This window comes from Stegodyphus dumicola, chromosome 6, assembly GCF_044657685.1.
Source record: "Stegodyphus dumicola isolate Sdum_Otavi_A_Nest chromosome 6, ASM4465768v1".
Taxonomy (NCBI): domain Eukaryota; kingdom Metazoa; phylum Arthropoda; class Arachnida; order Araneae; family Eresidae; genus Stegodyphus; species Stegodyphus dumicola.
Genome location: NC_140773.1, coordinates 72,827,117 through 72,841,596, shown reverse-complemented (window position 1 = coordinate 72,841,596; position 14,480 = coordinate 72,827,117). Strand labels below are relative to the sequence as shown.

The 14,480-nt window shown below is 31.3% G+C and overlaps 1 protein-coding gene across 1 annotated transcript in view; it reads right to left on the bottom strand.

Moving 5' to 3' along the window:
- The window catches only part of LOC146996779 (gamma-aminobutyric acid receptor subunit rho-2-like), a 59,844-nt gene that overhangs the window by 12,035 nt on the left and 33,329 nt on the right, over positions 1-14,480 (bottom strand). The window contains exon 6 of the mRNA XM_085819664.1: positions 15-199. Coding sequence (XP_085675790.1) covers positions 15-199 — 185 coding nt within the window. The remainder of the gene's footprint in view (positions 1-14; positions 200-14,480) is intronic.

Sequence of the window (14,480 nt, the reverse complement as noted above, 5' to 3'; positions counted from 1 at the left end):
AATAAACACGATACCTGAGTACAGAGAGTAAGTAGAGATGTAATACTTAGTGCCACTCTTGCTGGAACTGCATCAACTTTCAGCCAGAAGCTGACCCAGCTCATGGTTACAATCATTGTTGATGGTGCATATGTGTTCATGATGCTACCCGTTAGGAGGCGCATCAGTCTAAATTCGGCGATCAAGCTCGTGTAGTTTCCTAAAAAAAATCTTGATAATAATACTAATAATTACCAGTAATTTATTTCATGAATTCAAAGTTTCGTATTATAATTTTAACCGGAATGCTAAAGTAATCAAGACATTCAAGGTCCGTTTATGCTGATCTGGGGCTCTCAAAATCTAATTTCCTTGTTCTTGTGAGAGGAAAAACAGTGTTAAGAGGAGCTACAAGATGATTTGCGGACCTTCTAAAACCTAAGGGCGTACTCAACAATAACATAAATGTAGCGCACTGAAAATGTTTCTTTTAAAATAACATATGAAAGTAGAAAAGTAAATTAGGAAATTTACTATGTTGATGAACATTGATTGACTGATAATATCGCAGAAGATAATCAGTTTCTTTTGCTATTCTTTATAGATCAATAAACTGGAAATTATATTGTTTAAATTCTACAGTTCTGTATAAAATAAATGAAGAATCTGAAAATTATCTTCCGCGATTGGCAAGCTATCAAAACCTGTTCTAATATAGTAGCTGCAACCACCGAATCCTAGTTTCGAATGTAAATTTTTAATTAGTTCTGGAATGGTGTGATTTTTCGCTTTAAAGAACGTTTTATTAAACTAAATTCTTTTAAATATTCTCATTGAGATTGTAAAATTGGTATTTTAAATGCTGAATACAACTTTTGCAAGGTAAATTGGATCGAGAGCAAAATTGTTTATCTGGAATAGAAGTTTTGGAGAGCTGCAATAAAGAGAATTTTCCTAATCTTTATAAACTTTTGAAAAATCATAATAACATTACAATTACCCCGTGTCATGCGGAAAAACTGCTTTTATGATTATCTTTCACCTGATAAAATAATATATTTTTGGTTTGGCGAATGATATTTTATTAAGCTTTCATCATCAGTAACAATTGGATGCATATTACGCATTGTACTTAAATAATCTATGTTATTAATGCAGATATGTGGTTTTTAGATTGAATTCAATTTTTTATTGGCAAAATCGTAAATAAGGAAATTTGCGCAATTGTAATTTTGACATGATTTGTAATGGACATTACCCCCCCCCCAAATGAAATTCTAGGTTCGCCACTGTAGTTGCTTGCTCCTTTCTTAAAATTTCTGTCTTGGTTAACTTATAAATACTGAGTTGGCAAGAAACTAATTTCGTTTTGCACATAAATAGCCTTGTGTTCGTTTTGTTATTCTTCTGTTAATCGCATATTTTTTTTCTTTTGAGATTTGGCAGCTGGTACTTTTGGGTCGCTGTAGAAACAGATTACATATATTTTTGTTTACAATTGTTTTACGATCAATTTTAACATAGGGTACAAAAATAAACATTTCCGACATAGTTTACCTTTTTACTATTTTAAAGGCAAGAAAGCGGTTGATGCTCTGTAAGAGATACGTAAGGTTTATGGTTTGATTGCTTAACAGAACGTATGCGTCAGATTTCATTAAAAAAATTTCGTTCTGAGAGTTTTCACTTGACCAGTGTTCTGCCCGACGTTCTGAAGTTGATGATGACAGAATTAAAGCCACACTTGAATCAAATTGTCATATAAGTGTGCCAGAGGTTGAAATTCACTTAACACAAGGAATCAATTCGGGATACACATTTCAAACGTAATGCAATCGGCCCATTTTTTTTAAACGAATTATCACTGGTGATGAAAAATGGATCGTCTACAGTAACATTAACCGAGAAAGATCATGATCTATGAACCATTATGAATCAGCAGAAATCAATCAAAATCTAAATTTCATCAGAGAAAGATCATGCTGTCAGTTTGGTGAGATTATAAAGGTGCCGTGTGCTTTTAGCTGCTTCCAAGCAACCAAACGATCAACTCAGATGTTTACTGTCCATAAAGTATGACACTGGAGGAAGTAATCAAAGAAGGTTTTGATTTGCAATTGTCAAAGGAATCGTGTCCCACCATAACAATGTGAGGCCTCACACATTTTCATACGTAGCAACACGTGCAAAATTGTTGGAGTTGGTTGGGAAGTGATATCGCATCCCACATATAGCCCTGATCTTGTACCACTGAATTATCATTTATTTAAGTTTACAAAATTTCATAAATGGTAAACATTTCGATAATAACGTTGAAATCAAGTCGCACTTAGTTGAGGTTTTTGAGGATAAAGACCAAAAGTTCTAAGAGCGCGGAATCAAGAAATTATCAGCCAGATGACAAAAGGTCTGTAGTGCTTCTTCCTTTTATCTAATAACTAAGTGTGGAGGAGCCTAGTGAACAGCTAAGCGAATAATAGCTAAGTTCAGAAACAGAAACGGGAAACTCAAGAAAGATTTATTACCTTTTATTGCTCAAAATAAGGCTTAACAGATGGCCTCTTTTTCAGGACGTACCACAAAGCTTCCGCTTGGGCTTAAACTCAAAATTATAAAAAGTAAGAACTTAACTAATAAATAAGTAAAGAGATTTAGCCGAAGCTAACACAATTCTAAGTAGTTGGCCCCTAAATATCGAATTAGCTAGCGAAGGGATAAATAGAAAGGCCTAGCTCATTTCTTTGTTCGACTCCTCGCCGACGCGAGCCTAATGGGGGGGACTTAACCAACACCTCCTTATAGAAGGAAGCCGGGACACTGGATTGTGACGTCACGCGTAGTCGTCTATGTCGAAACCCCGAGAGAGCAACGAAACAAAACAGGCTGCGCGCTAGTGCCGTACTTAACGTTGATTTCACTATTTGATATAGATACTTGGGTGGGATTTTATTCAGAGATTCAATTATATATAATGAATAATTTAATTACTTCAAAATTTAACACAATAAAATTTGACATAAATTTAAGAATTTTTTGTTTCTTATTTCTTGACTTTAATGAATTATACTTCCTTGTAGGTTTCACAGCAGCATTTAAAAAGTTAAAAATCAGCCATACTAACTCAAAAAAGGAATTTCTGACTTTTCCCTCATAATTTAAAATTGCTTTATATTTTTCTAATATTTATGAAAAAAACCCAAATTATCTGCATACAAACTATTACTTATCATTTCATTTTTCTTCCAATCAGTAATTTGTCTTTAAAAGAAAATGGTATAAAAATGCACTAAATTTTGTCTATAATTTGCTATGTGTCTTGCAAGTTTCAAATAAATTAGTATATCAGAGGTTTGCTTAGCAAATAATTCAATGTGCAATTTAAAATTATTGCTTAAATCTGTAGAACCAATAATATTAGTTGTATATGTACTTAACTGTATTGTGTTAGTTATATAGCTGAACTTGAAAATAAAGATTCACAAGTGAAAAATAAAAAAATTTTTATTACAATTTTATGCAAGCAGTCAGCATAACAACACCTAAGTTATAACATACAAATAAGTTAAAACCAGCTGATCTCTTTTTATCAATAAATTATTCAAACTTTCTTGTAAAAATTGAAGCAGAAATCTCATTAAGCATATTGCCATACTAAGAAATCTCATCAATTCTTATTTATTAACAGGTGTGAAAATTTCAAAACTGCTTCTATATTAATTGGGTCTCATCAGAAACAATAAAATGAGACTATGTGACCTTAATATTTAAATTTTGATACTGCAAGTTCAAGTTTCTATTCGTTAAATTTCAACCCATTTTGTCTGGCAATTACAAACACCGTTATTAACTTTTTACAACAGCCAATTAATAGTTTCAAAATGTATTACGATACTGCCATAATATGGATAAATATTGGGCAAACACTTGAGAAGACCGTCCATTACCATTTAAAACACTTCAGGTGCACAAATGATATTAAATATTATACGATGGCTATTATTATTTATGAAGCATATAAAGATACATTCAACAGCAAATGGATGTCAGCATCACCAGTATATGTAAAAACATTTATTGATGTTGTGTAAAGGAAGTGATTATCAGTTAATGTTTCAAATATAGTTTTACCTATGCACCAGTATCCAATTTGAAAGTATCTGGTCACTACATGCAACACAATTTTGTTGTAATTTTTCCAAGCTAAAATCGTGATCTTCTAAGTTACTCGCTATCAGGCTTGTTTAATTTAAGCAAAGAATATATCAAAATGATTTGTCCAGAAAGCCACCAGTCTTAATTATGGGACACCGGTAATTTCAAAATGCACATGAAAATCACAGGTTTGTGAAATGAGTGCTCCTAATCAGAGACACCCTTTATTCAGCCAATTCCCAGAATAATAGTAGGAGTTATTACAAACCTGTTATTTTGTCGCCATGCTGAAACACATAACTGTTATCTTGATAAAGTAATTTATCATATGGTAACATGAAAATTATACTCAAATGATATAAGTAATGGCCACTTAAAGACACAACATAGACCCTTTTTTACACAACAACAAATTAAAGACAAGGAAATGAATTTTTCAATATTTTTAAGTGTAAAACAGTCAGTACATGCCCATATAAAAAATATAAATTATAATGACCCATTCTCAGTATAAAAGCAGAAGTTACCATAAACTTGTCATCTTGTAAGCATGCTGAAACACAACTTTTATCATGAGAAAGCATTTTACAGTATGTTAACACCAAATGATAACCACTTACTAAACATTAAGTGGTAGCCATTTAAATACAACCCAGATACCATTTTATGCAGCAAACACTCAACAGCACGAAAATGAATTTTTCAATATTATCATCTTTCAAGTGCTCTGAATATAAAACAGTCAGTGCATGTCCATATGAACAAAATTATAATGACCCATTCCCAGTATAATAGCAGCAGCTATTATAAACATACAATTTTCTAATCATGCTGGAAACATATAACTGTTACCTCGATAAAACATTTTACCATATGTTAACACAAAAATTATATCAAAATGATAAGAGTAGTGGCCACTTAAAACATAACCCACACACATTTTTATGCGATGACAAATTAAAGGCAAGGAAATTCCTTCTTCAATATTTCAAGTCATAGAGTGGATATATATATAAATATATTTATATACGTTTGGTGGGGCCGATTGCAACCAAAATACGAGGTGCACATATACATGTTATAGCAGTCCTATATACAAAATTTCAACGTTCTGAGGCTACTCGTTTTTGAGTTATGTGAGATATGTACGTACGCACGAACGTACGTACATACGTTCGTACAGAAGCCACGAAAAATTCTCTTCAGAATTAATTTTAGTTTCAGTTTTTTTAAGCAGTTTTATAATATTTTTGAAGGAAAAGAGTATTTTATTCTGTCCTTACGTACAGATATGGTGCAAAAACATCGTTAAATTGCATTCGATAGCGGTCAAAATGGATATTTTCGGTGAAATATGCTGCCTGAAACTTTTCGCGATTACAATACTTCCTTTTTACTTCGTACAAGGAAGTAAAAAGGACATGCCTTCTTCAATATTTCAAGTCATCTAAATATAAAACAGTCAGTATATGTTCATATCAACAAAATTATAATGACCCATTACCAGTATAACAGTGGCAGTTATTATATACATATCAATCGGTAAGCATGCTGAAACATCACTTTTATCAGGAGAAAGCATTTTACCATATGTCAACACCAAACTTATACCCAAATGATAAAAGTAGTGGCCGCACTAAAACACAAACCGAGATACTTTTTTACGCGATGACAAATTAAAAAAAGGACATGCCTTCTTCAATATTTCAAGTCATCTAAATATAAAACAGTCAGTATATGTTCATATCAACAAAATTATAATGACCCATTACCAGTATAACAGTGGCAGTTATTATATACATATCATTCGGTAAGCATGCTGAAACATAACTTTTATAAGGAGAAAGCATTTTACCATATGTCAACACCAAACTTATACCCAAATGATAAAAGTAATGGCTGCGCTAAAACACAAACCGAGACACCTTTTTACGCAATGATAATTTAAAGGCAAGGAAATGCCTTCTTCAATATTTCAAGTCATCTGAATGTTAAACAGTCAGTATCTGTCCATATCAACAAAAGTATAATGACCCATTACCAGTATAACAGTGGCAGTTATTATATACATATCATTTTGTAAGCATTTTGAAACATATAACTGTTACTTTGATAAAGTATTTTATCATGTTAACACCAAAATTATACCCAAATGATAAAAGTAGTGGCCACATAAAAACATAACGCAGACACTTTTTTACACAACAAATTAAGGGCAAGGAAATGAATTTTTCAATATTTCAAGTCAATTATAATGATAAAGAATCTTACCATATGTTAACACTAATTTGATATCCACATTAATAATAAGGACCACTTAAAATACAACCCAGACACTTATTTACATAGATGCATAGAAATGAATTTTTCGTTACTATTACTTTTCAAGTGATCTCAAGGTTAAACAGATAGCATACATGAGTAGAAAAAAAATAATAAGGAATTCACAATAATGTGTAACAGTAACTGTTAGATGCGAAAATATTTTTTCAACAGAAATAAATCTGAACTAACATCACTAGGCTTTGCTCAATTAATTTTTTGTGTCTTGTTACATGCATTAAAGTTACTAAACTTACTAGTCTATGAAATACAGCATCATTTGAATTAAAACCTACATTTTTTAAATGTTTAATTGCTAAACACCCATTATATTTTTATTTATGCTTTAAAGTTTTCAATTTGCGCTCTTTTGCAATGCTTTTCTGGTTTAGTGTATCATTCTTTAATTTGCAATAATTATTTAAAAATGTGTTCGTTGATGACCAAAGAATCTGCATTAACACTTTCTGTGACTCATGAGCTTTAGGGCAATCATCTAGATTTAAAAAAATGTCATTTTCTATCAGTATGTCTAGAGTTAAGTTACATGCTATATCCCTCTGATTTGCAGAAAATAAAAATTCATTCTCAAATTCTTCAGATACAAGTTTTTGAATAACAACATAATTATATATTACTGAATTTAGTACATCAGGATGAGGATATAGAAGTCCTCTATCAAATCTTTTTATCCAAGACTGTCCTTCATTTTCTACAATTAATTCTTTATCAATAGTTAGATTGCCTTTACAAATATCACAGCTTAATAGTTTCACAACTTTATAACTACAGTAACCAGCTATATACATTAAAATTGGTATGTCATTTTGAAAATTTTGTATATCTTCATTTGTAATAGTTATTCTTCCTGAGAAAGTGCATCCAATATTTTCTTGCTCCAGAGATTCAATACACAGGTTTTTACAATTTAGATAAATAGGAATTCCTCCTTACTTTGATGATTTAATAACAGTTGGCAGAAGACTTTGTAATCTTAATTTTGCTTCAGTTTCATATACTTGCCTTATAGAAATATTATGTTGTGAACCAGCCAGCTGTCTATATTTTCCGAATCTATTCTCTAGGAGATCTGTCTGAACTTTTCCTGGTAAAAAGTAAGTAAATTTTAGCTCCTCAATGCAATACCTTGCCATTTCGAGCAACGAATAGCTAGTATGTGTTAATGCAAAATGTGTTTCCTTAGTTAGTCCACCACTAGAACAGCCTAAAAGTTTCCACTGATCTAACCACTCAAGTAACTTATTTAAATAAATATATCTAACATCATCATTTTGCACAGTTAACGGCTTTTGATACTCATTCATCTTATGGTGTCCTTTAAAGATACTTTTGACATTGACTATTGACCACCATGTAGATATAATTTTAATAAATTCAGCTGTTGTTTCGTAATTTAAAATACTATTTTCTTTACCAATAACCATTATTGCCTCTGCAAGACGACTGTCAAATATTTGTAATGCTAGCTTGACATTTTGTCTTTCCAAATTGGTTGGATACAGAGCTTTCAGAGTCAAACCATAACTATATTTTACAATTCTGCCTGCCTCTAATGAATGGAGACTTTTTATGCATGCAAATGCCGCTGTTTCGACCTTGGAAAAATTTTCAAAATTTGGATAAAATAAACATTGCCCAGAAGTTTTTTGATTTATCCAGTTGTTCCTGACACACTTCAAGATGTGCACTGAGTCAATAACAAAAAATAGTGGCCGAGATAAGTCTGCAGGGTTTTTATACACAATACTAATTTTTGGAGGCATACAAAATAATGACATGGCTTTTTTATTTATTGAATTATTGTCAGAGACAACTGCCACAATTCTATAACCTATATTTTCTAAACCAATTATAATTTTCTTAAGATATTGATACAGATCCTCAGCATTTAATGATTTAACTGGTAATATATGTGCCACATCCTTGAAAGGTGATAATAAGCTACGTATCATAAAAACATAAGCACTTGTAGCAGCTTTTTCACAGTTGTAGGCCATGCCACACAAATTTCCTCCTTTAAAATCGAAACATGAATTTAAATGCACTTCATCCATCATAATAATTACAGTTTTATCATTTTCTTCTAAATCCTTGCATCTTTGTTTAACATATCCTAAAAAGTCATCATTAAATTGCTCAGTAATAGGATTAAGAGAAAACATTGAACAAATTCTACGAATAGTACGTGGATGGGGAATAGAAATGTAACCTGAATGTCGTAAAAACTTGTATGCATGCGGTGAGATCGAGTTTAACAAACTGCAAAAAATAAGTAAATCTGGAGTATATCGATACTTCTCTTTCTTTACATTTAGTTTATTTACTTGCTCTGAAAGGAAGTTCAGTTCAGTTTCTTTTTCAGGTAACACTCTTTTCAATTCTGAAAGCATATCATCCACAATTTGTATAGAATTCTTAATATATTCTTCATTTTGTAAGTTATGAGACAGACTTTCAACTTCCTTTAGTACTTCTAGAAACATATTTACATTACTAATTTTTAGAGGGAAAACAAATTTACCAATAGATTTTATAGCGATGTTTTTAATATAAACACATACTGTTAAATCCTCATTTATTACTACCGATTTCTGAATTTCTGGAGCTGGGTCACTTAAAATATCAAGTAACATAGTTGAATTTTCAGTATGTACAGTTGTCCAAAATGTTTCTAAAATCTGATGTTCTAGGCAATTATTGAATTCAATTAAACTTTCAAATGATCGTTCATTATCATACCGTTCTTTCATTTTCAAACTTTCTTCTATCGCTTTCTCCAAGTATTTCTCTTCTAAACGAGCTTTCTTCTTTTCTGGTGACATTCTCGATACAGAATTTGATGACATGTAGGATGGGCCATCAGGGAACTGAGAAGGTATGCATCCTTTTTTCAAACGTGGCCTAGAAATTGGGGCTTTAATTAACTTCGCTGATTTCTCATCATACATTTCGATTTCTCGTATTATTTCATCTGATCGAAAATGTAATTCACATACCTATAAAAGAAAATATTCAAAAATCAACTTGTTGTGAGTACAAAAGTTAGATGCATGTTAATATTTAGTAACAGAAGTCAATAAGCCCTATGATTTAAATAAATAATTTGATACATAAATACGAATTAAAAAACCAGTAATATCATTTCAATTACGTGTATAATTTAAGTAATTTGTAAAATCTGGAATGCTCATCATAATGATTACAGCTTTATTTACATTTAAAGAAAATTATATATTTGAGATAATTGTTTACAACAAACACTGGTTACCAAATACAAATAATTACCTTGAATACATCATACCAAACTTTCATATATCATTACAAAAATTTTAAAATGAAACCTATTATGATTACTTAGTAGTTCCTTGTCATATAAATTATGATAAATTTGGAATAACTACAAAATCTGCCTGCACAGTATACTAGAAAGCATTTACAAATTATTGGCATTTATGTAACTACTAAATTTAGAATTATTCCTGTTATATGGAACTTTATTTCATTCATAAAACTTTGAAGGAAAATATTTTTTTGAAATGATTAAAACAGGCAAGATTAAAATCTTTCAAACATAAAACTTCTTACCCACAGATCAAAATCTAATATCGTAAGCATAAACATCACATACCTATCAATAAAAGTAATAAAAAAATGTAAAGATACAAAACATAAAAAATGCAGTAAAATTGAACTTACTCTGGTATGTTTAGTAGGTTGAAAGCCATCTTTTCTTCATAGACTCCTTATCCATTTCATCCGGAGTTCAGTCTCATTTGGAAACTTGAATACAGCCACTTTTGGTCCGTTTTTATAATTACCACGACATGTGGCTACAGCACATTTATGAGGCATCATATGAAATTATAAAAGCACGAGACAATATATAAAAAAAGCACGAGACAATATAAAAACTCTGTCGCTAACGCAAATAACCGCTCCACGTTCGTCGGTCTTGGCTCAACTACGGGGCTTTGATTTTGTTTGAAGGAGCGAGGTGAGTCAGAGACGACTACCTGTGACGTCAGAGCTTCCCCTCGCTTCAGTGTCCCGGCTTCCTTCTATAAGGAGGTGTTGACTTAACAGGCAGTAATCTGACGTCACTGTGATGCCACCTGTTCTGATTTCCCGCGTTTAAAACTGTAGTTTCATTCAGCCGCGAGACGATTTTCTAGAGGTTTCATATCCCAAATTAATTTTAATCATATATACGTATATCTGTTTTCTAATAATGTATATATTTAAAATAATTTATATATATGTAATTTTAATCAGTTTTTATTTTAAATTCTATATTGTAAAGTATCGTTTACGTAATATGGCTTTTTGCGCTGTAGTAACGTGCTGTAGCACTTACAAAAGTAGGAAAGGATGAGATATTTTATTTCACGGGACCAAAGGATCCAAATGAGACTTTGCTTTTGACGAAAGAAGGGATACACAAATGTCAAAGACAAGATTCTATTAATTTGAAGAGCGGAAAAATCTGCAGCGAACATTTTCTATGCAGTGTTTATGAAGATGATTTGAAAAATCGCTTGTTTGGATAGCCACAAAAAGAAACTGTTGAAATGGAATGCTGTGCCGAAAGTAAATTATGATGACAATAATAAATCAAATTTTAATGATTTTGAAATAAGACTCACAAATGAAAATGTAGATATTCCTGAATACCCTAAGTTTAAGGATAAACAAAAATGCATTGCTAATTTGAAGAACAAAATAATATCCTTAGAAAATTGTATTAAAGTATTGAAAAATAGAGAAAAGAAAAATTTTAGAATGTTTGTTCAGCGGCAAAGAAGGTGGACGACATCTAGACAGATATTGGTATCAGTAATTAAAATCTCAAAATAGCGAAATTTTGGGGGAGGGGAAGCACAAATCGGAGAATTTGGAAAAATGTCTAAAGCCTATTTTTATAAAGACACAGATTAATGTATTACTGAAAAAGAAGGAAAAAATCAAGTGGACTAGTGAAGATATTTCACGTTGCATTGTTCTAAGAGCTCTGTCATCTTAAAGCTATGATTTTTGGGAAAAAAGAATTAAGAAAAAAATTGGAATATCTTTACCTAGTATTAGCAAATTAAAGAAATGGTGTCTAAATTTTAGTGTAGTCCGAGAATTCAAAGTCATGTTCTTACTCTAAAGAAGGAAAAAGGCGAATATTTGTATTCTGTAGAAAAAATATGCATTCTCAGTTTCGACGAAATGCATATAGATTGAAAATTCTGCTATGACTCTAAACTGGACCAAGTTCTCGATTCTTTTCAAAATGTGCAGTTTGTTTTAACCACAGGTCTCATTTCGCGCGCTGCCTCAAATTACTGAGAAACCACGTTTTAGATAAAGGATTTGTTTTAGAAGATGGAACTGTTTTAAATTTTGATATTATTAAAGAGGTTTTAAATAGAGATTGAAAAGAAATCAAATTGTGTCACAAACTAAAACCGAATTATTTAATGGTCAAGGGAAACGAGAGACAAAAGGTCGCTCCAGAGAAAACATTATCTTCAAAAAGTACCGCAAAAGGTATACTCCACCCCAGAGGAAATCAAGAAACGTCTGACTTCTATGAGTTAATCGATAATATCTTCGGTATTATGAATAGTACCAAAATAGTACCAACAAAAATAACAAGTATTTAACAAACTAATTTTGTTAAGTACTTGTTAAAGTTATTCTTATTGTATCCTTTGTAACTAATTATTGATTAGATTTTGTGCTAGATTAGCATTCTAGATAAAATATAATAGTGTAAAACATTAAAGTAATTGGCATAAAAAAAACTGCTTCCTTTACTCACGCTTTTGAAAAATTAAATAACTGTAGTACTCTGAGTAAAGCTATTTTGTCAAAATTAAGGTAACAATCTTGCATACATTTATTTAATTGTAATATAGATATAAGTATAAATTACAAAATTAAATAGCTGCTATTATAGTTATCTTAGAAGCAGTATAAAAATTCTCTCAGTTAACATGCAGATAAAGAAATGATTAGAAATAAACGTGCATTAAATAAAAAAACCTGCAAATAAAAATAAAAAACCCCACGGAACTTATGTTAAAAGAGTAGCACATTTTATCTATTATTTTTAAATTGAGTAAGTATTATTAAATTTTTTAATGGTTCAGTCTAAAATGCATAAAGCAGTAACATTGTCTCTTCCAAATTATAGCTATCTTTCACACACAGCTCATTTTAAATGCTGGTTAAAAAACACTAATTTCCAAGCTATGAATTGCATCTGCGCGCTCAGTGTCATCATGACTACGTCATCTTTTCTCACTTTCTGCTTCAGGGGGAAAAGCTCTATGAGTTAGCCTTTCTCTTCTAAGTCCTGCCGGAAATACGGCCGAGCGTAGTAAGAGCTTAGAGAGACGTAACTAAAAGGCAAACGCGCACTAGTCAGAAACTCTACTTCCCTCTCTCGAAGTCAGTGGAACTTCGCCTTAAATACTACTTCAACTCATTTGCATTAAACGCGATTCTAAAAACACATTCTGGTAAGGAATTTGTCAGCTGAAATTAGGAGGGATAGGAAAGGAGCTTTAAATTAAAAATTAACTGTTATAAATTTAAGATAAACCTTACATTTCATTGAACAGAATGGAAGATATCTGACTGATTATAGTTAATTTTTTGTATAGGAAAAAAAAATTATTTCGCACTACGAAATCGAAATGACTTTCTTGTCAAGCCAAGGAATTGACTGTTCTAAGAAATAAGTAACATGCTTATTTACGAGCAATGTAAATTGCATCTATTACACAAATTTACTTTAAAAAGAGCTAAACAGCAAAAAGGAGCAGTAGAAAATAATGTGAAATATTACGAACTGCGGTATACCTTCTTTCAACAGAAATTTCATTGCGGAATTCGTATTAATTAAGATTCCATTTTAAGTTGTCCGTTTATAAAAATGCAACACTGCAGTTTCGTTTCTTGTAACATAGGGTTAGTACTTACTGTTCAACACTGAATTTTTGGTTGCATAAATTTATTACGAAAAATTTGTCTTTTTTTTTTTTTTTTTCTTTTTGTTTGTTCAGTTGCTATGTGCATGATCGTTAACAACATAAAAGTTCAATGATATGGATTAAAGAATCGGTATTCTCGAGAAAGTAATAATGTGGATTCTGTATTTGAAATAAATGTGTATCATGTTTCTTTGAATTATTAATTACATAACATGCTGTACAGAAATATGACAATGAAAGAAATATACTCTATGTTATATAGTATTTGCTTACTTTTGAAAAATGGTGGAAATAGTTCAGGAGTGACATAGTAACTTTAATAATAGTAATAACATGAAAACCATTCTTTAATGAGGATAGGCAAAAATACCCTTACATTAAGGTAATTTTTTCTTTGTGTTTGACGTTGATTTTAGCCCAAACTCTATCGATTTCGAGGGCTGTCCCTCTTTATCAGAAGCAAATAAATCTGCAATGAAAGAAAACCGTGGGTGTGCCTCAGTCGTATTTATGCCTCAAAAAAGTAAAGTGGATGAGAAGGTAGCATCATCTGTCAGCAGGAATAGAAACGAAAATTGAAAAATTTAGCTAATAGTATTCAAAACAGTTAGAAAGATTTGGAAAAGCCTGGATTTGAATTCAAATCGTTAACTAAACGAGATAAATTTGTGTGAATGTTAAAATCTTCAAGAAAATTCAAGTCGCCAATGGAAGAAGCTTTATGGATAATTTTTGCAGACTCACAAGACAAAACTGTGATTCCAACTATGATTGACTATCTGTGGAAATTATTTTGATTAATTGATAGATGGCGCTAGCGTTGCGTGTTAACGAGACGCGACGTGCCTTCTGAATTTCCATAGACTCTCCACCGGCAGTTCGATAGATGGATGTCTGATGGTTCGCACACTATTTGATCAGGAACTCTTCGGTTCCTATTTGATTTCGATTTTCGATTATGAAAGCATATAGATTTATTTGTCAACTGAACCACCATGTTTGATCTATGATCTGTAAATATTG